This window comes from Aquarana catesbeiana, linkage group LG07 (genome assembly GCF_042186555.1).
Source record: "Aquarana catesbeiana isolate 2022-GZ linkage group LG07, ASM4218655v1, whole genome shotgun sequence".
NCBI lineage: Eukaryota > Metazoa > Chordata > Amphibia > Anura > Ranidae > Aquarana > Aquarana catesbeiana.
Window position 1 is genome coordinate 327,024,669 of NC_133330.1, and position 22,312 is coordinate 327,046,980.

The 22,312-nt window shown below is 43.7% G+C and overlaps 1 protein-coding gene across 3 annotated transcripts in view; it reads right to left on the reverse strand.

Annotated features, from left to right (window-relative positions):
• Positions 1-158: 158 nt before the first annotated feature.
• UBE2U (ubiquitin conjugating enzyme E2 U) overlaps positions 159-22,312 on the reverse strand; it is a 67,451-nt gene continuing 45,297 nt past the window's right edge. For all 3 annotated transcript variants that reach the window (XM_073593809.1, XM_073593810.1, XM_073593808.1), the window contains 6 exons: positions 21,866-21,932; positions 12,423-12,511; positions 10,886-10,952; positions 8,017-8,126; positions 4,106-4,319; positions 159-434 (listed from right to left, as the gene is read on the reverse strand). In XM_073593809.1, the coding sequence (XP_073449910.1) occupies positions 4,138-4,319; positions 8,017-8,126; positions 10,886-10,952; positions 12,423-12,511; positions 21,866-21,932 (515 nt within the window). In that variant the 3' untranslated portion in view covers positions 159-434; positions 4,106-4,137. The remainder of the gene's footprint in view (positions 435-4,105; positions 4,320-8,016; positions 8,127-10,885; positions 10,953-12,422; positions 12,512-21,865; positions 21,933-22,312) is intronic.

Sequence of the window (22,312 nt, forward strand, 5' to 3'; positions counted from 1 at the left end):
ATAGCAAGCAAAGGGTCATGTCCGGCCCCTGGGCCGCAGTTTGGAGACCCCCTAGGACATAGATTGTTTGCTACCACATCCTTATTACTGAATATCTAAACAAACCACCCCAACCAAACAAACTCCAGAACTTTATCAGTATCACAAATCCACATGTATACAAAATATTGAACTTTATTAGTACAAATATTAAAACAGAGTAAAAATGAGTCAGAAATGACTGATCATGTGATGTCTCTGCATTTGCTGCGTCATACAAACATCATAATAAATCACGACATTGGCTTGTTCCTTCCTCCAACACGTTTCACGGGTCAGAGCCGCTTCTTCAGGAAGATATAAAGTAACAGAAGCTCGGAAACCAATCAGAGTGTTCGGTGGGGTTGGAGGAAGTTGGGTAGAGTCAGCCATCCACTATATTCCAATGGAGAGAGCTGCAAGAAATACAGAAATACATGATATACTATGGGATAAGTATAGGATAGATCAATAATATGTATATGGATAGGATTAGGTGCCCCAAAGATTCCCAATTGCACCCCCAATCCGCAAACTGATGATTTTATTAACCACTTGCCCTCCAGAGGATTTACCCCCCCCCCTCATGACCAGGCCATTTTCTGCAATACGGCACTGCGTTATTTTAACTGATAACTGCGCGATCGTGCGACTCTGTACACAAATAAAATCGACGTCCTTTTTTCCCCACAAATAGAGATTTCTTTTGGTGGTATTTGATCACCTCTGCGATTTTTATTGTTTGCGCTATAAACAAAAAAGCGACAATTTTGAAAAAAAAAAACTATAATTTTTACTTTCTGCTACAAAACATACCCTATAAAAAAATGAAAAAAATCGAATTTCTTCATCAGTTTAGGTCAATATGTATTTTTCTACATATTTTTGGTAAAAAAAAAAAATCCCAATAAGTGTATATTGATTGGTTTGCGCAAATGTTATCGCGTCTACAAACCATGGGATATTTGTATTTATTTATTTTTCACTAGTAATGGCGGCGATCAGCGATTTATAGCAGAACTGCGATATTGTGGCGGACAATCAGATAGTGACACTAATACAGCGATCAGTGCTAAAAATATGCACTGTCACTGTACTAATGACACTGGCTGGGAAGGGGCGATCAAAAGGATTACCTGTGTGCCTAGCCAGTGTTTGTGTACTGTGGGGGAGGTGCTTTTACTAGGGGAAGGCATGGATCGGTGCCTTCCCTATTGACAGAACGGCGATCTGCCTTGTTTACATAGATCACCATTCTAGCTCTTTGCCTAATGATTGGCGGGTGCCGTCAGACATTGAGCTCCCGCTGTGTCCAATCACAGCGAGAGTGGGTCACTGGCGCCACGCATGCACGCCCCAGACCTGGAAGTATTGGATCACATACTAGATCAGGGAAGGCAAACCTTGGCACCCCAGATGTTTTGGAACTACATTTCCCATGATGCTCGTGCACTCTGCAGTGTAGTTGAGCATCATGGGAATAGTAGTTTCAAAACATCTGGGGTGCCAAGGTTCGCCATCACTGTACTAGATACACAATATGGTGCAGAGCGGCCGCAGTATATGTACGGTGGGTGGTCCGCAAGTGGTTAAGGAAGGGTCTTGCATAACATATGGTGAATATAGATGGAAAGGGGGATAAAGATTATGTCACAAAATATGGGACAATGCAAATCCAACACCCCCTAAAATACGTTTCTGGCCCACAGATGAAGTAGATATTATAAAATATACACTATATTACCAAAAGTATTGGGATGCCTGCCTTTACACGCACATAAGCTTTATTGGCATCCCAGTCTTACTCCGTAGGATTCAATATTGAGTTGGCCCACCCTTTGCAGCTATAACAGCTTCAACTCTTCTGGGAAGGCCGTCCACAAGGTTTAGGAGTGTGTCTATGGGAATGTTTGACCATTCTTCCAGAAGCGCATTTGTGAGGTCAGGCACTGATATTGGACGAGAAGGCCTGGCTCGCAGTCTCCGCTATAATTCACCCCAAAAGGTGTTCTATCAGGTTGAGGTCAGGACTCTGTGCAGGCCAGTCAAGTTCCTCCACCGTAAACTCGCCCCAGATGACTGAGCGGCCAATCACGGCATGCGCGGCGCCACTCGCACATGCACAGTGGGTGCCCGGCTGTGAAGCCACAGCCGGGCACCCACAGTTGCAATGCCGGCGCCGCCAAACGGAGGGGGGAGACCAGCGGGGCTTCTATCCCCCGGCATCGCTGGACCCTGGGACAGGTAAGTGTCCGATTATTAAAAGTCAGCAGCTGCAGTATTTGTAGCTGCTGACTTTTTAAATTTTTTTTTAAATGGGAACTGCTCTTTAAAGCCCGAGAGACGGAAGTGACCTCAATCGTTGATCTGGTCCTCCAAGGGCATAGAGCCGAGTGGGGGATATGTCCTTGCACATCTGTAGCTTGTGATAGCTGTTGCCAATCATAGCTTCACAATAGTACACACTGACAATGAATGAATGCCATTCATAAAAATGATTGCTTATCATCATACTGTGATCATCATACTGTAAAAAAAAAAAAATCCTGATCATCTCCCCAGAGTAGTACAGTACTACTCTGGTCATAGTATGTAAAAAAAAATGTAGATAAAAAAAAAACGAAAACAAAAACAGGTGGGGAGGGGAAGAGGGAGAGAAAGGGAGGGGGGAAGAGGGGAGGTTATGGGGGAGGGAGGGGAAGCGGGGGGGGGAGGGGGGGCTAGGAATTGAAGAAAAAGAAGAGATGGTGAGAAACAACACAAAAACATAGGTATGTATATACCGGTCTTGTCTGCTCTGTCTATAACCCCAAAGACAGAATAGTAAGAAAAAGAATGCCCACAGGTGCATAAACACCTACAAATAGCCATTGCACACACACGTAATATAAAATCACAAGGACATGAAGTCCAGATATGCAGAGGTATTTTCAACCACTTAAAGGGGTTGTAAACTAAGTAGAAACAACGATATGCCTCCTCCCCTAATAAGTCACATCCCCATACAGTTAGAACACGCATTTAACCCCTTGATCGCCCCCTAGTGTCAACCCCTTCCCTAGCAGTGACATTAACACAGTAATCAGTGCATTTTTATAGCACCGATCGCTGTATAAATGTCAATGGCCCCAAAAGTGTGTCAAAAGTGTCTGATCTGTCCGCCGCAATGCCGCTAAAAAAAAAAATCGCTGATCACCGCCATTACTAGTAAAAAAAAAAAATAATAATAAAAAAAATGCCATAAATCTTTCCTATAGTTTGTAGACGCTATAACTTTTGCGCAAACCAATCAATATACACTTGTTGCGATTTTTTTTTTTACCAAAAATATGTAGAAGAATATATATCGGCCAAAACTGAGGAAGAATTTTTTTTTTTTAAATTTGTAGAATATTTATTATAGCAAAAAGTAAAAAAATATAATTAGTCCCAGTGTTACTGCTAGTGTATGCAGTACCGCATGTGGCCAGAGGTGGGGGGGGGGGCGCTGGAGACACTTGGGAATGGAGTGTCTCCGAATGTTACCGGCGCCCCCACACCTCTGGCCACATGCGGTACTGCACACCCCAGAGGCTTGAATCCCCTTCGTCTTGCGAGACAACGCTCGCAAATCGAGTCAGGATTTAAAAAAAAAAAAAAAACAACCAGCTCGTATTGCGAAAAGCTTGTAAACCGCATTCCTCGCAATCTGAGGTTTCACTGTACATAATATTGTTCACAACAGTCCCTGTCTCATGGGAGCTTACAATCTAATGACCTAACCACAGTTATGCAAGTACACATATTCCCGGTAGAACCAATTATCCTATTAGAATGTTTTTGGCTTGGAAAACCCCACACAAACATATGAATTCCATTCAGACACGGCACCCCGCTGGGAACTGAACTTGTGATCCAAGTGCTGAAAAATAACAGTGCCGACCACTTAACCACCACGCAGGCCAGTCTTTTACCAGTTTGTATTGGGGGCACATAAGGAGCTGGTCACCAAGACTTGCTGGGTATGTTTCAACACGCCACAATTGTCGTCTTATAAAACAAAGTCATTTTGTTTCCGGACACAGAGGCTGCAATCATATATTTGTACCGTTGGGTTTGTTGGCTGGTTTTAGTCCCCGCTCAGTCTTCTAGTAAATCAGAACTGAGTGTATTGGTCCAGACCACCAGGTGATCCACCTCCTCTTCCTGAGGTTCTCCATCACAGCTGGATCCACAGAACCACACCGTAGCATCTTCATTGAAATGAGATCTCTGGCTTGTATCTGGCTCCGAGTGTCCCAGGAACTCGATGCCACGATGATCTGAGGAGGCGAAAAGGGAAAGTTAGAAAGGCATGCGTGTAATTTTAACAAGTCCTAAGCTGCCCCATCGCAATGAGCGTATATATTGATTGGTTTGCGCAAAAGTTATCGCGTCTACAAAATAGGGGATAGATTTATGGCATTTTTATTATTAATTTTTTTTTTTTTTTACTAGTAATGGCGGAGATCTGCGATTTTTATCGTGACTGCGACATTGCGGCGGACGGATCGGACACTTTTGACACTATTTCGGGAACCAGTGATATTTATACAGTGATCTAAAAATAGCCACTGATTACTGTATAAAGGTCACTGGCAGGGAAGAGGTTAAATACTAGGGGGCGATCAAGGGGTTAAGTGTGTTCCCTCAGTGTGTTCTAACTGTGAAGGGGGGGTGGGCTCGCTACAACATGATAGAGATCACAGCTCCCGATGACAGGGGGCAGTAGATCCCTGTCATGTTGCTAGGCAGAACAGGGAAATTCCTTGTTTACATAGGCACCTCCCCGTTCTGCCTCTCCTCGCCGCAATTGCGGGCCGCTGGCGAACATCGAGTTTGCGGGACCGGTGAACGCCCGCTGGGTGCGGATTTCAAAGGGACGTACGGGTATGCTCTTTTGCCTGCCTGTGCCATTCTGCCGACGTAAAATCGGCGTGAGGCGGTCACCATATGGTTAAAATCTTCATTATGCTATTGAAAATAAAATAGAAACAATTTCATTTGTATGTGGCCCACGACCGATTACCAAATCACTTAAGTGGCCTGCGCTCTCTTCAAAAGGTTGAGCACCACTGCGGTACGTCAACTGCAGAAAAGTGATTGTAAAGGCAAAAGTTTATTAAAAAAAAAAAATTGCAAACATGTTATACTTACCTGCTCTGTGTAACGGTTTTGCACAGAGCAGCCCCGATCCTCCTCTTCTCGGGTCCCTCGCCGGCGCTCTTGGCCCCTCCCCCTTGCTGAGTGCCCCCATAGCAAGCCACTTGTTGTGGGGGGCACTCAGGCGGGCTCACTGCCAAGCCAGCTCTCTCTGCGTCCATAAGACACAGAGAGTGCATCTCAGCCCTGCCCCCCCGCCTCAGTGACTTTGATTGACAGCAGCGGAAGCCAATGGCTCCTGCTGCTGCATCTCAGCCAATCAGAAGGATGAGACCTGGGAGAGCCTCGGCACTCGTGCACATCCCTGCAAATAAACCCCTAATTGTATCTGTTTCACCAAATTAGTCTCACTAGTTTATTGCATATTAACTATAACTATGTACACCGATCAGCCATAACTTTTTGACCACTGAGGGGTAAAGTGAAGAACATTGATTATCTTGTTACAATGGCACCTCATGTATTGAAAGCAGAAAATATGGGCAAGAGTAAGAATTTGAGTGACTTCGACAAGGGCCAAATAGTAATGGCTGGATGACTGGGTCAGAGCAACTCCAAAACTGCAGCTTGTGGGATGTTCCTGGTCTGCAGTGGTCAGGCCAAAAGTAGCCCACGAAAGGAAAACCAGTGAACCGGAAACAGGGTCATGGGTAGCCAAGGCTCATGGCTGACCTGTGTAGTCCAATCCAATAGAAGAGCTACTGTAGCTTACATTTCTGAAAATGTAAAGGCCGGTTCTGATGGAAAGGTGTCAGAACACACAGTCCATCCCAGTTTGTTGTGTATGGGGCTGTGTAGCCGCAGACTGGTCAGCGTGTCCATTGACCACAGCCGAAACTGCCTACAATGGTCACATAAGCATCAGAACCAGACCACAGAGCAATGGAAGGAGGTGGCCTGGTCTGATGAATTCATGGTTTGAGGAACACAACAATGATTTTCAGGCGTTTGACTTGGGCTCCAAATTTTCCAGCTCTCAATCCAATCGAGCATCTGTGGGATGTGCTGGAAAAACAAATCCGATCCATGGACCTTCCAGGACTTAAAAGATCTGCTACTGACGGCTTGGTGCCAGATACCACAGTATACCTTAAGAGGTTTAGTGGAGTCCATGCCTCGATGGGTTATGGTGGGTAGCCATAATGTTAAGGCATGTGTGTATATTCCCAATTTCCCTTTGGGATTAATAAAGTATTAATAAAGTATTCTGTATTTATAAAATCAGAATTTTGGCTGCTGATAACTTGTTTCAGGTCTTTGACTATAATAAATCCAAGTATAACCAGGCTGCTAGCTAGAAATGGCAGACTTTATATTTTTTTACGACCTTTGATCTCTTTTAACTACAACAGTACTACATGATATCTATGACTTTTTTCATTTAAATATAATGTGTAGCGCCCTGGGGTTTAGGCAGGGATGCTCCTCACAAATTTACTTGCTAGGAGTAGTTACCCTGGTCAATTGTTAGAGATCCATAGATTTCTCCCTAAGCTTGGCCTGATTGTGCTTCTCTCTTCCACTAGGTGGCCAGGCACTTGGTGGTACTAGATATGAGGAGGACAACTCAAGGTCAGGTTATGGGTATATGGGGTATCTCAGCTAATAGGTGGGGGTTTTCTTGAATCTCTTGGGCTGCTGGGAGAGCCTATATGGTATATTTGGGTGGAGTCAGGTGATCTATGTTCTGTGCCACCTGGGTGGACGTGGACGTGTGTGGTCCCGGGGGCATCTGGCTGCAAGGCTGTCTGAGGGCCTATCCAGAAGTAAGAAAGCAGCGTAGGTTTGGGACTGCAGTCCAACCAGAAGTGACAGTTCGGCCGGCCGGAGAAGCAGTCAGTGGTTGGAGGTAGAAGAGAAGTTGTTGCCACAAAGGGACCAATCGTCTTTACCAGGGACCACAGTGAGTAACTGAAGCAAGTACCGGAGCAGTGTTCTTACGGAAAGGGCACGGTGGAGAATCGTGAAACTTCAGGCGGTGATCAAGTCAGGGACCCAACCAGCCTTGTGAGTCAAGCCAGGGACCGAGCCGGTCAGTAGGGGTGAAGCTTGACAAATATTTGGAGTGCCAAGCTAGGGACTCAACATGGAAGCGTGGGTGACGCTTGAGGGAGATACCACCACTCAGTGTTGAAGAACTACAAGAGGCAGTTGTAGTGAAGTTGAAGGAACTGTTACTTTGAGTTAGGAACTGTTAAAGACTGTTGCTATAGGAGACACTTATAAATTTGTAGTGTTAGGACTGCAAGCGACAAAGGGTGCCGTGACGAGGCCTTGCAGCTTTCACATGCGTTTGCAAATGTGTGCTAACTAAACCCCTGCTTTTAACAGACGGTTAGACAGGTTAATTTGGTTGGTCAGAAGACTGGTTGGTGAGTTGAGCTATGGAATTGTTTTTGTCTTACATGTTGCTATAGGAGACAGCATTCCTGCATGTGCAGATGTGGCGTCTTGCTGGGGCCTTTCCCTGCACGGCTGTCCTCCTATTGAAGTCTCGGAGTCTGCCAATTGAATCTGCAACTGCTTAAGGGTGTCCTGGCCCTAACCCTCTTTCCCCCCAAAATATAAAAAGGACTGTTAAGAGAAATAAAACCTCTTTTACACCCAAGAAGTGTCTGGCGCCCAATAACTTTGTCCACCTTGCACCCACTATGCCTCACAACCCACCACATACAGAAGGATGTCAGCTATCATTGGCTGGGAAAGTTCTCATTAGACTGGACAAGGCCAGAGACCTTGCTACATATGTATGAACATTCACCATACCTCGGACTGCAGGAGGATCTGCACCACCCTAATAAATATAACAGTACATACCGGACAACCTGCAGAACACACAGTTGTGAGGGTCTTCCTTGCTCCCCAGCTGTATGGGTGGAATCACTCCTGTTCTATCATCAATAAGCCCATGGGTAAGGATGTTGTATCTATTGATGCAAAAAACAAAATATGATGAGCATTTTGTAGTAGATCAAAACAATTTGGTGCCGAGGCTTAAGGGCTCATTCAGACGGGTGATTAATTATGTCCTCAGTGCAGAGTTGCTGGCAGATGTGTGTGCATCCACCTCGGGAGCCGCAGGTGTCTGCGTCTGGACCCGTGCACCCGTTCCTGTGCATGCAGTTCTATGGGCTGCCTGCATGCAGCACTGAGGTGAACGCACACACATTCGCCAGCAGCTCTGCGTGAAGGAAATGGGGTTAATCGCCTTTCTGAATGAGAGCACTAAAAGGGTTCAGTGACCATTGTATTTTGGTTGGTTATTTATCCGCTTGCTGACCTGCCACAGTACATATACAGTGGAACCTTGGATTACGAGCATAATCCGTTCCAGGAGAATGCTTGTAATCCAAAGCACTCGCATATCAAAGCAAGTTTCCCCATAGAAGTCAATGGATATGACGATAATTCGTTCTGCATTGACTTCTATTACATGCAATACCACATGTGGCCAGAGGTGGGGGGGGGTGCCGGAGAGCCTCGGAAATACTCTGGGACAGCTCGGCTGAACTCAGAAACCCTCGGATAGGCTCGAAAACACTCGGGAACTGAGTATTTCCGAGTGATTCCAAGTATTTCCGAACGGCTCCGAACCATTCCGAGTGTCACAGGCACCCCCCCGCATCTCTGGCCAAATGCAGTAATGCACACCCCATTGGCTTGAATTCTGCTCATCTTGCGAGACAACACTCGCAAACCGAGTCAGGATTTTTGTCAAAAAAGTTGTTCGTCTTTCAAAATGCTCGTTAACAGTGTTACTCGTAAATCAACGGGTCTCCTACAGGCACAGCAACGTACACAGCATACACCCCCGCCTGCCTACTCCCCTGTGATGTGGCACAACACAAGTTTGTCAGCAGATCCCGGCCATGGCCAATCACAGCCCAGAGCCCTGTGTTGACAACCAACACAGAACTCTGTACACAGAGAACGATCGCTTTGTTTCTTTTCCCTGCAAATCAGGGAAAAGAAACAAATCAATCTGTAGTAAAAGGCAGAACATATTACACATTGTTAGGCACACAATTAACCCCTTGATTGCCCTAGATGTTAACCCCTTCCCAGCCAGTGTCATTAGTACAGTGACAGTGTATAGCAGTGTTTCTCAACTCAAGGCGCCCCCAACAGGTCATGTTTTCAGGATTTCCCTCAGATGAAACGCCTGTGGTAATTACTAAGGCAGTTAAACTGATAAAATCACCTGTGCAAAATAATGGCAAGCCTGAAAACATGACCTGTTGGGGCGCCTTGAGGACTGAAGTTGAGAAACACTGATGTATAGTATTAGCACTGATCACTGTATTAGTGTCACTGGAGATGTCAGTTGGCATTAGTCAGTTCCCACAAAGTGTCATTTAGTGTCAGATTGCACGCTGCATTATCCCAGTCCCACTATAAGTCGCTGATTTCTAGTATAAAAAAACAAATAAATAAAAATTCCAGTATATACAGTAGACCATACTTAGTAGACAAAATAATTTTCATGCAAATCCATTTATATTAGGCCTCATGCACACTGGACGTTATAAAAACGGCAGTAGCGTTAGCTGTAGAATGAGTTTTGCAGCGTTTTTGCATTAGCGTTTTCAGCATTTTTTAGCTTTTAGCGTTTTTAACCACTTGCCGCCCATCATATAGCAAAATGGGGGGGCGTGCATCGCAGCGATTGTTGTTGCAGCGTATCAGTCTGACACACCGCAACTCCGATCTAGGCTGTCCAATCACAGCTGATCACCATGTAAACAGGAAGAGCCATTGGTTGGCTTTTCGTAACTCGCGCCTGACAGACGCGAGTAGAGGAGAGCCGATGGGCTGCTCCTCTGACAGGGGGGGTCTGTGCTGATTGTTTATCAGTGCAGCCCCCCCCCTCGGATGCCCGCCCAGGACCACCAGGATGCCGCCAGGACCACCATGGATGGCCACCACAGTGGACCACCAGGTATGCCACCCTAGACCACCAGGGAAATGCCAATCAGTGCCCAGGCAGCTGCCAATCAGTGCCAAAGAAAAATGCCTGCCAGTGCTACCAGTGATGACTGCCAGTGCCAGCCATCAGTGCCCATTAATGCCCATCAGTGCCGCCTTTCAGTGCCCATCAGTGCCGTCTGTCAGTGCTCATCAGTGCTTAGCAGTGCCTTCTATCAGTGCCACCCATAAGCACCCATCAGCGCAGCCTTTCAGTGCCCACCAGTGCCACCTATGAGTCCCCATCAGTGCCACCTATCAATGCCCATCAGTGCCGCCTATCAGTGTCACCCATCAGTGCTGCCTATCAGTGCCCATCAGTGCCACCTCATCAGTGCCACCTCATCGGTGCCGAAATACAACCAAAAGCTCTATTTGAGTAATTTGGGTACAGTGTTGCATGACCCTGCAATTACCAGTTAAAGTAGTACATGGTCTGGTCATGAAGGGGGATAACAAGTGGTTATTATACACACACACAGTATTTGTTTTACAAATAAACTTTAATACACAGCCAAGGAATCAACGAGCACCATGGTTTACCTAAAGAGGCATAACAAGAGTGGATTGCTTTCCAGTTAACTTTGTCGGGCATAACAATAGCAGAATATAGAAAAGGGGAGTAAAGCTCCAACTGCTGGCTGGATTGAAGACTGGATGATATGAATATAATGATTCTGAACAGCTGTGTGTTTATTCAGTTGCGTGTTTTCCTACTTACTGTTTGTTTGCAGTACTAGTTCCATTGGTTTGCTTGTACTGTGTTTTGGATTTGAGATCTTTATGCCCTGCCAAAAAAATAAAAAATGGATTGTCGAGCAGTGTTCTGAGGTTGAAACTTGTACAATTTGAAGTGTATGTAAACTCTAACACTGAACTTCGCTTATTTGCTCCCTTTTGGTTTGGTAAATATACCACTGGAAGCATTATGTTATGTAAAGTCTTGAGGTTTTGCACCTTAATACATTCTATGCTCCAGCCGCTGTCTCGGGTCCTCATTGGATAGATTGGCCAATGGCTCCCGCTGCTCTTATTCAACTCCAGTGACTTGGGAGCCGGGAACGAGGCTGAGTCCTGCTGTCTGTATCAATGGACGCAGCAGCAGGACTGGGGAGCGCACACCCGCACGGGTGCCCCCATGGAAATCGGCTCTCCGTGGGGGCGCTCGCCGAAGAGGAGGAGCCAGGAGCGCCGCCGGGGGACCCCAGAAAAGGAGGATCGGGGGCACTCTGTGCAAAACCCTTTATCACTTTTACTGCTGTCACAAGAAATGTAAACATCCTTGTGACAGCAATAGGCACGTGACGGGTACTCTTTATGTAGGGATCTGGGGTAAAAAAAAAACCCAAATCACTCCTCTGCACTTAAAAGCATTCAAAACATCAATGACATTCCGATAAACTGGAAGTGATGTCAGTTCACTGTTACGAAGACACGATCAAAGCCAATCCCGATTTTGTTCGGGTGTCCGGACAGCCGGCGGCAGGGCCATCTTTAATATTTATTGGACCCTGGGTAAACATTTTCTTGGGCCCTCCCAAATCCAAAATTTGCAGGCTCAAGGGGCTGCTGCTTTGGGCACCACAACAATGACTAGGCCCAGGGCAGCTGCCCCTTTTGCCTCTGTGTTAAAGACGACCGTGGCCGGCGGGCAAACTGGCTGGTTGCTCGGGTCGCTCGGTGGGACAGGAGAGCTCGAGCGAGTCGTGGAAGGCGGCAGGAGGGGGGAGGGACGTCCCCTCCTGATGTTTGTATCAGTGATCAAGCGGCTAGTTAGCCACTCTGATTGCTATTGCAAGCAAGCCGAGCGCCGGCTCTGATAAACAGTACTGGGATGATGCCTACAGTCACAGGCATTATCCCGGTACAACCACTTGAAGTCAAGCGACATACCGGTACATCAATTGGCGGCAAGTGGATATTTGACAATTAAGTTCTGCTTTAAGTAAAATTAATACATTTTTTGTTTTTTTGTTTTTTGTCATGATCACAATAATAATAATAATAATTAAAAAAAATGTACTAAACCAATATCCCAAAGTTTGAGAAGTTTGAATTTCAAACACTGTGTTGTTTCCTGGAACAACAGTGACATCTACTGGTCATACAAGACACTGCAGACAAAACTCTGATCCTTTTCAATTTATATCACACAAACTACTTTCCTGTGAGCAAAATGATAGAAATAAAATATGGTAAGTCTAAAAAAAAAACAAAAACATTGCGACTCAAAGTTTGCATGCTTCTGTTCATCTTACCTGCAGCTTGTAAATTCTCAGGATCGGTTGATGTAGCGATTCCACTCCAAATTTTGTGATAATCTTCAAAAGAAATGGCTTTTATCTTCCTGCAAGATCAAATCACAAATCATGATGTACAGTCTATATTCCTAGAAGAAGCATGTAGTAAGCATGTAGTAAGCATGTAATAAGCATGTAGTGGCCGGAGATTAACCCCTTGTGGACAGTGTCTTGTTAACAGAATGTTAAAATGAAGGCGTGGTGACCAGGATGATTTATACACTATGTGTAGGTTAGTTGTTGTTTGTACCTGTAGTAAAGCCCAGAAACAATGGTGCGCATTTTGCATTTTTTTAATCCTGCCTAAAACATACTGACACTCAGTGGTGGTGCGTCCATAAGGGCGCACGGGCGCCGCCCCCTCTCTCCAGCCACCCTCTCTATCACCAATAAATAGATTCATGCATTGCATGAATCTATGGCCGCCGCTGCCACCCCCTATTCAGGCACCTGGCCCCTTTTCGGGCGCCTGAATTACAGGCTCTAAAAGGCGTAAAAAAAGGTGACCTGCGAGCGCGGTCATTCAGCTGTGTTAGTAAAGCAAATGAATATTCACTTTCCTAACACTAAACTGACTCTCTGGCAATCAGGTGCTCGGGTCTGTTACCTGTCACCTGATTGGCTGAAATGACAGGCGCTGCTATTGGACGTCTATCAGGAGGAGAGGACGGGAGATGAGGACGGCAGGAGACGCACGAAGGACCCCACTCGTTGCTGTCACCCCCGCTGCCCCACCAAGACAGGGTAAGTGCCGGGCAGACGTGCAAGCGGGGGGGGGGGGGGGGGCGAACACTGGGGCCAAGGGCACACTGCCAGCATTTAATGGACACACTGGCAGCAAACGATGAGCACACTGGCAGCATTTAATGGGCACACTGGCAGCATTTAATGGGCACACTGGCAGCGTTTGAGGGCACAGTGGCAACGTTTGATGGCACAGTGGCAGCACTTGATGGCACAGTGGCAGCATTTAAAGGGCACAGTGGCAGCGTTTAATGGGCACAGTGGCTGCAATTGATGGCACAGTGGCTGCAATTGATGGCACAGTGGCAGCATTTGAGGGCACAGTGGCAGCGTTTGAGGGCACAGTGGCAGCGTTTGAGGGCACAGTGGCAGCGTTTGAGGGCACAGTGGCAGTGTTTGAAGGCACAGTGGCTGCATTTAATGGCACAGTATCTGCAAATGATGATTTTTTTTTAAACATTTTTTGTGCCCCCATCCCCCCCCCACAAAAAAAATGTTTGAGCATCAGCTGACACTGACACTAACTGACACTGATACCAATTCAATTATTATTTTTTTTTTTAAGGCTGGGTTCACACCATTGTGAATTGGATGCGGCATCTCCGCATCCAATTTGCAATATCAGGAGATTTTGACCGGCTCTCTATGGAGCCGGTTCACATATCTCCGCAGCAGGTCCTTTGCGTGTTGCAGAAAAACGCTGTGCATCTTTTGGTCTGTTTCAGGTCCAAATTCAGCCCAAGACTCGGGCTGAAATCGGACCTGAAACAGTGAACCAGGACGCACCGGACCCCAGCTGTGAGACAAATCCGTCTTAGGTGTGAACCCAGCCTAAAGGGTAACTCCACTTTCGTGGGGAAAAAAATAGCAAATAAAGGAAAGAATAATATACTGTATACAGTTGCAACTTGAGTCATATTGTAATTGAATGTTATTAAAAATGGCCTTTTCTCTGCTCTGTAATTTTCCGTAAATGTGATATGGCAACCTGGAGGTGTTCTGTACACAGATAATCTACAGAACGCCCCCCAGAAACATCATTTCCTGCTTGTGTGATTGGCTCACCAAGTTTCCCAGAAGTCTAAGTCACTAAGGCTACTTTCACACTGGGGCGGCGCTGCGTTAGCGGTAAAGCGCTGCTAGTTTTAACCACTTAAGCCCCGGACCATTTGGCTGGCCAAGGACCAGAGCACTTTTTGCAATTCGGCACTGCGTCTCTTTAACTGACAATTGCGCGGTCGTGCGACGTGGTTCCCAAACAAAATTAACGCCCTTTTTTCCCCACAAATAAAGTTTTCTTTTGGTGGTATTTGATCACCTCTGCGGTTTTTATTTTTTACGCTATAAACAAAAAAAGAGCGTCAATTTTGAAAAAAAAAAGCAATATTTTTTACTTTTTGCTATAATAAATATCCCCCAAAAATATATATAAAAAATTTTTTTTTCCTCAGTTTAGGCCGATACATATTCTTCTACGTATTTTTGATTAAAAAAATTGCAATAAGCGTTTATTGATTGGTTTGCGCAAAAGTTATAGCGTCTACAATATAGGGGATAGTTTTATGGCATTTTTATTAATCTTTCTTTTTTTTTTTTTTTTTTTACTAGAAATGAAACGATCAGCGATTTTTATCATGACTGCGACATTATGACGGACAGATCGGACACTTTTGGCGCTATTTTGGGACCATTCACATTTATACAGCGATCAGTGCAATTAAAAATGCATTGATTACTGTGTAAATGTGACTGGCAGTGAAGGGGTTAACCACTAGGTGGGGCATTAAGGGTTAAGTGTGCTCTAGGGAGTGATTCTAACTGTGGGGGGAGGGGCTATGTGTGACACGGCACTGTCACCGCTCCCGATTACAGGGAGCGGTGATCAGTGTCCTGTTACTAAGCAGAACAGGGAAATGCTTGTTTACATTAGCATTTTCCCGTTCTTCGTCCCCGTGAGACGATCATGGGTATCTGCCGCGGACATCGAGTCCGATGGAAATCGCGATCACACTCACGGAGCTCCCAGCGGGCGCGCGCGAGCCGCCTCTTAAAGGGCAACGTACAGGTACGTTAATCTGCCTGTACGTGCCTTTCTGACGCAGTATATCTGCGTGAGGCGGTTAAAGATGCTGCTTGCAGGACTTTTTTTCCCGTCTCGCAAGCTCACCGCCCCAGTGTGAAAGCACTCGGGCTTTCACATTGGAGAGGCATTAGAGGCAGTTTTCAGGCGCTTTACAGTCACTATTTTTAGCGCTAAAATGCCTGAAAAACTCCCCAGTGTGAAAGGGGCCTAAGATACAAGTCAGATTTCAGGCATCCCCTGCAACAAAAATGTCGTTTTTGGTGAGCTACTTACAATAGGAAATCACGTCTAAAGGGATGCAATCCCAGCTGCTTTCCTCATTAGAGCCATGCAGGTGCAGCAGCTGATTGATAATTATGAAACCACTCCCATTAGACTCACTTTCCCACATGGGAGACAAACACACAGGGATTTCTTCAGAATAACAAAAAGGTAAGAATCTGAAACAAAGTTTGTTAAAATCCTTGCAATGCACAGAGATCACCCAGAGGGGAGTATTTTTTTTTCTCAACAAAAGTGGAGTTACGCTTTAAATTCTACCCAAAATATGCTGACCGTGATCTTTGACCCTGAACCTAACCCTGGCAAACCTTGATCTTGTTATTTTTTTTCTTTACTCTTTATTTGACTTTTTTTTACATATCCTATCACAATCAGCCAATCAGAGGCCATCACAGTGATCAGGTAACCCAGAACCGACATTCCCGTGTCCCGATCATTAGTACGAGACCCGGTGCTCTTGGTGAAAGCCCGGTCTCTGTGCCGGGAGCGCGCTGTGCGGTGCACTCCCAGCACAAAGGGAGATATGCATATATGAGGCCCTCCAGAAAAAAAGCCCACTTCTGTGAGGCCACTCGTGTGTGCACGGTCAGCGGGAAGGGGTTAATGAAACAATTTTTAGCAAATTGTTAAGCTGAATCTCTGAATGCTCTAATCAGAAATGAAAGGACTATTGCCTCTTTGAGGAAAGCTACTGTATTGTAAACTCTGTTACATTCATGTCTGGGTGTGGCAGTAAGTGATACAGGCTTTTGATTTAAATGGCCACTTGCAACATTGAATGCTGTGAACAGTGCATATTTCCATTAAAGGGAAAAATTTTCCTGTAGGTCGCAGGAGTACACTTCGTTCTGCACTCCCGTGACCCGTATTCAGCTGTTATAGCTGCAAAAGGTGGGCCAACTCAATATTGAACCCTACGGACTAAGACTGGGATGCCATTAAAGTACATGTGCGTGTAAAGGCAGGTGTCCCAATACTTTTGGTAATATAGTGTACAGTATATGGAACACAAGGACACAAGGGTGCAGTAATATAATCTCAACATTGGAGGGCAGTATTGTCCAACCAGAACACCCCATCAATAGTTCTCACCATCTTTTGCTCAGTCATTGCAGACAGACTTTCTGTTTATTTGCTTGGTGAAAATGGGATTGCTTCGGGAAACCAGTAATAGCTTCTGAAACCGACGAGTTCAAGGCTCTGTTTAGCTATTTTTTTTTTACAGTGGATAGGTACAGAGGGAGAATTGCAGAGGAAGATAAGTTCTTAAAGCGGACCTTCAGTCATTTTTTTCAACTTTCCATCTATTCTGCTCTTGTTGTTGTTTTAACTTTGGATGGTAAAACATTTTTTTTTCTTCCAGTAAATCCCTGATACAGCCCACTTCCTGTTTCTTGTCTGGTCATTAGCCTAGGCTTATGACATCATGCACAGCTCTCTCTCTCACTCTCGTGAGAGTTTGCCAGGAAGGGAGGAGGGGATGAGTCATAAGAGGGCCAATGAGGACTGCAGAGCTGGAGGTGTGCCTATGTGTAAATCCAGGAAGTGAACAGGCAGCAGCTTCAGCTGCCCACAGTTAAAATGGCTGCAGCCAGACTCAGTGGAGGGAGATTTCTGAAGCATATTTGGCAAGTTCAGAATCACAGTATATATAGAATAATATGCAAAGCGGTTGGAGGGAAGCTTCAGAATGGCAAAGATGTTTTTATTACACATTATGTGAGCAGACTGCAGTTCCTCTTTAACTAACCAATTTGCTGTAATGAATGTGTAGGTCAATCCAAATCTACAAAAAGGGTGATGCTGCAATTTCGTTATGTATTAGAAGCTGGGATGAGGTTTGGTTTAACCTTATTCTGTTTGAACCTGGAAGTTAGCTGATTGGCTGTGCAATGAGCTGTGGGTGGGGGAGGCTCTATCTCGCATGCTGCCGATACACAAAAGGGATATGGATGCTCATCATGACATTATTGACTTTCTTATTCATTAGACATGATAACTGACAAAAAATGTGTTTTTGTTTCATTCGTTTTTCTGCTTTTTTTTCCGAAATTCGGAAAAACGAAAAATTCGGATTTTCAAATTTCTGAATTTTCGAATTTTCAGATTTCCGAATTTCGAATTTCCGAATTTTAAAATTTCTGAGTTTTCGGATTCTTTCGAATTCCGAATTTTTAGATTTTCAGGAATTCAAAATTTTAAAAATCTGAAAAAAAAGAAAGAAAATCAGTAAAATTTGAAATGATAACTAACTATTAAAATATAGGTATTGGAATTTCCTTTCAAATTTGGCTGTTCGGCATTCGTTATTTCAGATAATTTGTAACTTCAGATAAATTCGTACTCGTTATGGTCACTAACAGCCAAATTTGAAAGGAAATTCCAACACCTATAATTTAATATTTATGATTAGTTAGTTATTATTTCAGATTTTCGGGTTTTCTAATTTTCTGATTTTCATTCCTTTGAATTTTCAGATTTTCATTCTTATTCTTGGATTTTCAAATTTCCAAATTTTAGAATTTTTAAATTTATGAAATTTTGAATATTCGAATTTCTGAAATTTCGGATTTTCGGAAATTTGAGAATTCTAAATTCGGAATTCAGGAAATTTTGGAAATTTTGGAATTAACGAATTTGTCAAAATTCGTAAAAAAACTAATTCGGAATTAAACGAATTGCACATGTCTAATATAAATAGCTCCCAGCTGTCCCTGATTTCAAAGGCACTGTCCCTGATTTAGAACAATGTCCCTCTGTCCCTCTTTCCCCCTCATTTGTCCCTTGTTTTGATCTGATCTATATAGTTGTATATAAAATGCACTTTTTATCTCTCAAAAAGTGTTTCATGGTGTTAAATCTTTCATCCGATTTCTAAATTGCTGCATTTATAAAGTTTCAAAAAGCCAATATAAAGGAATAGTAGTGGTAAAAAAGCACTTGTGGGTTTAACTATTTTTTTTTTTTTGTATAATTCTCCTTTAACCGGTTCCTGACCAGCCGCCGCAATTGTACTGCGGCAGGTTGGCTCTCCTGCGCGAATTGCCATCATTGTACAGCAGACGCCTACACAGCTTTCCGTGGGTGCGCATGTCCATTCGCTAGTGGGGGGAGCCAATCAGCGGCCGCCACCCGCGATCGCTCCACAGAGAGGCAGAATGGGGATCTGCCAGTGTAAACAAAGCAGATCCCCGTTCTGTCAGGGGAGGAGAGTGAGATTGTCTGTTCCTAGTGATTATAAACAGCGATCTCCCTCTACTCCCTGTCAGTCCCTTCCCCCCACAGTTAGAATGCACCTCCCTATGGAACAGTGAACCCTTTGATCGCCCCCTAGTGTTAACCCCTCCCCTGCCAGTATCATTTATACAGTAATCAGTGCATTTTTACAGCACTGATCGCTGTATAAATGTCACTGGTCCCAAAAAAGAATGTCAAAAGTGTCCAATCTGTCCGTCGCAAAATCGCAGGTCACCACCATTACTAGTAAACAAAAAAAAATAACAAAAATGCCATAAATCTATTTCCTATTTTGTAGACGCAATAACTTTTGTGCAAACCAATCAATATATGCTAATAGGGATTTTTTTTTTTTACCAAAAATATGTAGAAGAATATATATTGGCCTAAACTGAGGAAAACATTTTTTTACATTCTTTTATTAGATATTTAGTCTAGCAAAAAGTAAAAAATATGTATGGTGTGTTCTAAGCCTAGATACTTTTGCTAATAATGTGTCCCTCGTTCCCATCTCAAAAAGTTGGGAGCTATGTAATATGGTCAGTGACAACTGACAGCTTTCCTGTAGGTTCAGGTGAACTGGGCTTGTACCAGCTCATCCCTAATGACAAGTGAAAATTTATGAGGCATTGGCAGAACTGGAACACGGTCCTTGAGCTCCACAGACAAAAAATACCAAAAGTGCCCCCTACATGAGCTGTGAACTGCCTCATCAGCATAGGTTGCTGGTCCTGCTCTTTTTGGCCCACATCTTGGTATAGCGCCTGAGGCACCTTCCTCTTATGCCCACCCCCGCAGGCCTGAGCCCTGGGCATTGATATTTAATAAATTACAGTAATTTGTGTAAACTGTAACTGGACGACATTTAATTTGCTAAAACTGTATCGTGAACAGATGCCATTTTGTTTAATAAAATATTATTTTCTCCTTTTTTCCCCTATCTTAGTACTGCTCATGCCCTTCAGACTTTGCATCTTTTATTAATTAGCATTCAGGAGGGGGGAATCTCCATGATAAAAAAAAACTGACAGTGGCTTTCCATCCCTTATTCCATAGAAAACATAAAAAAAAAGAAAAAAAAAAAAAAAAAAAAAAAGTTTTGTGCAAGGGGACTATTTTGTAGGTGATAGTTGGGGTGGCACAGTGGTGTAGTGGATAGCACTCTCGCTTAGCAGTAAGAAGGGTCGCTGGTTCGAATCCCGACCACGACACTACCTGCCTGGAGTTTGCATGTTCTCCCTGTGTCTGCGTGGGTTTCCTCCGGGTACTCCGGTTTCCTCCCACACTCCAAAGACATGCTGGTAGGTTAATTGGATCCTGTCTAAATTGGCCCTAGTATGTATGAATGTGAGTTAGGGACCTTAGATTGTAAGTTCCTTGAGGGTGTAGGGACTGATGTGAATGTATAATGTATATGTAAAGCGCTGCGTAAATTGACGGCGCTATATAAGTACCTGAAATAAAATAAAATAAATAAAATAGTGTGTAAATGCAGATAAATAAAGTACTTTCTTGTAAACGGAGCTAGTCTTGTAACTTTTTGATACCACCTCCTATAACTGTCTAACATGCATTTGTATGCTGTAGCATTACCAGTAGCTGTTCAGTGTTAACACCACTCAATCAAGTGATTGGGGGGGGGGGGGTGTCCATGTACTTTTCGGCCATATATAATGTAATTGGTTAATAGTGTTCTTGTATTTGGCACCAGTGCCAATGGATTTGGTCCTGCTGTAAAGGGTAGTAGTAAGCCCTGGGGCAGTTGGGTAGGAGACAGTGTTAATTTCGTCGACAAAAACATTTTAGTAGACTAAATGAATACTATTTTAGTCAACTAATATATGACTAAAACTAAAACAATTGAGATGACTAAAATACGACTGAAACTAAAATGGCATTTTAGTCAAAAGACTATTAATTGAAATTTGACTTCAAAATTAACACTGGTCTGTAGTGCATGTACATACCTCAATACCATAAATAATAACATAATAGATTTTTCACTCCAGCAGTATATAATGAGTTTGGAAATTGTAGAGAAATGTTAACTAATGCATTACAATTTAATTACACCCATTCAATTTTAGACGACTAAAATGAGTTTTAGTCGACTAAAATGTACTGGAAGTTTTAGTTGACTAAATATGACTAAAACTAAAACAATTGCAGAAGACTAAAATGGGACTAAATCTAAAATGCCATTTTAGTCCTAAAACTAATGCCCCATGCACACAATCGGACATTCTGACAACAAAATCCATGTTTTTTTTCCGATGGATGTTGGCTCAAACTTGTCTTGCATACACACGGTCACACAAAGTTGGTCGGAAATTCCGATCGCCAAGAACGCGGTGGCGTACAACATGTACGACGAACCGAGAAAAATTAAGTTCAATAGCCAGTGCGGCTCTTCTGCTTGATTCAGAGCATGCGTGGCACTTTGTGCGTCGGAACTGTGTACACACAATTGGAATTTGCACGAACGGATTTTGTTTTCTGAAAATTTGAGAACCAGATCTCAAAGTTTGTGCAATGGAAATTCCGATGGAAATTATCCGATGGAGCCTACACAATTTCCGACAAAAAGCTCTGATCGTATATTTTACGTCGGAAAGTCCAACCGTGTGTACGGGGCATTAAACTAAAACTAAATTGAAATTTGATTTCAAAATTAACATTGGTCTGTAGTGCATGTTCATACTTCAATACCACAAATAATAACATAATAGATTTTCCACTCCAGCAGTATATAATGAGTTTGGAAATTGTAGAGACATGTTAACTAATGCATTATAATTTAATTACACCCATTCGATTTTAGACGACTACAATGATTGTTTTAGTCAACTAAAATGTACTGGAGGTTTTAGTCGACTAAATGTGACTAAAACTACAACAATTGCAGAAGACTAAAATGGGACTAAAACTAAAATGCCATTTTAGTCCTAAGACTAAAAATAAGTTGAAATTTGCTGCCAAAATTAACACTGGTAAGAGACAATATCTCAAGGCCTCATATAGTGGATAAAACAGAATATATACAAGTTATACAGACCTTTGTGCAGGTGTTTTCTCTATGGCCGATGGCTTTCTAAGCGGTGTGCAATCTTGAAACGAACCAGCTGCAAAAGTGAAATTGTGTATGAGCAAACCTTTAGAGATACTCGGTTTCCTGACCATTGCAGCTTCTGGCAATCCTCAGTCAGAGGAACAACAGGCTACCCTAGATACAGTAGTTGAGCTCATGATATTCATATCGTCTTGGTATGACAATCCTAAAGGCCTGGGATATGAAATGCACATTGGAGGGATTTCCGAAAATATGACTTCATTCACTACTGGGGAAATGCAACAATCTTTTACCGTTCACAGGTGACATGAAATTATGGACCTTAACGATAACTTAAAGTGGAGCTCCAGTGGACATACATATATAGAGGCTGTTTAACTTGCTAAAAGATTCGGCTGTGTGACCCAAGCTAAAAGGACCTAAAACTGAAGC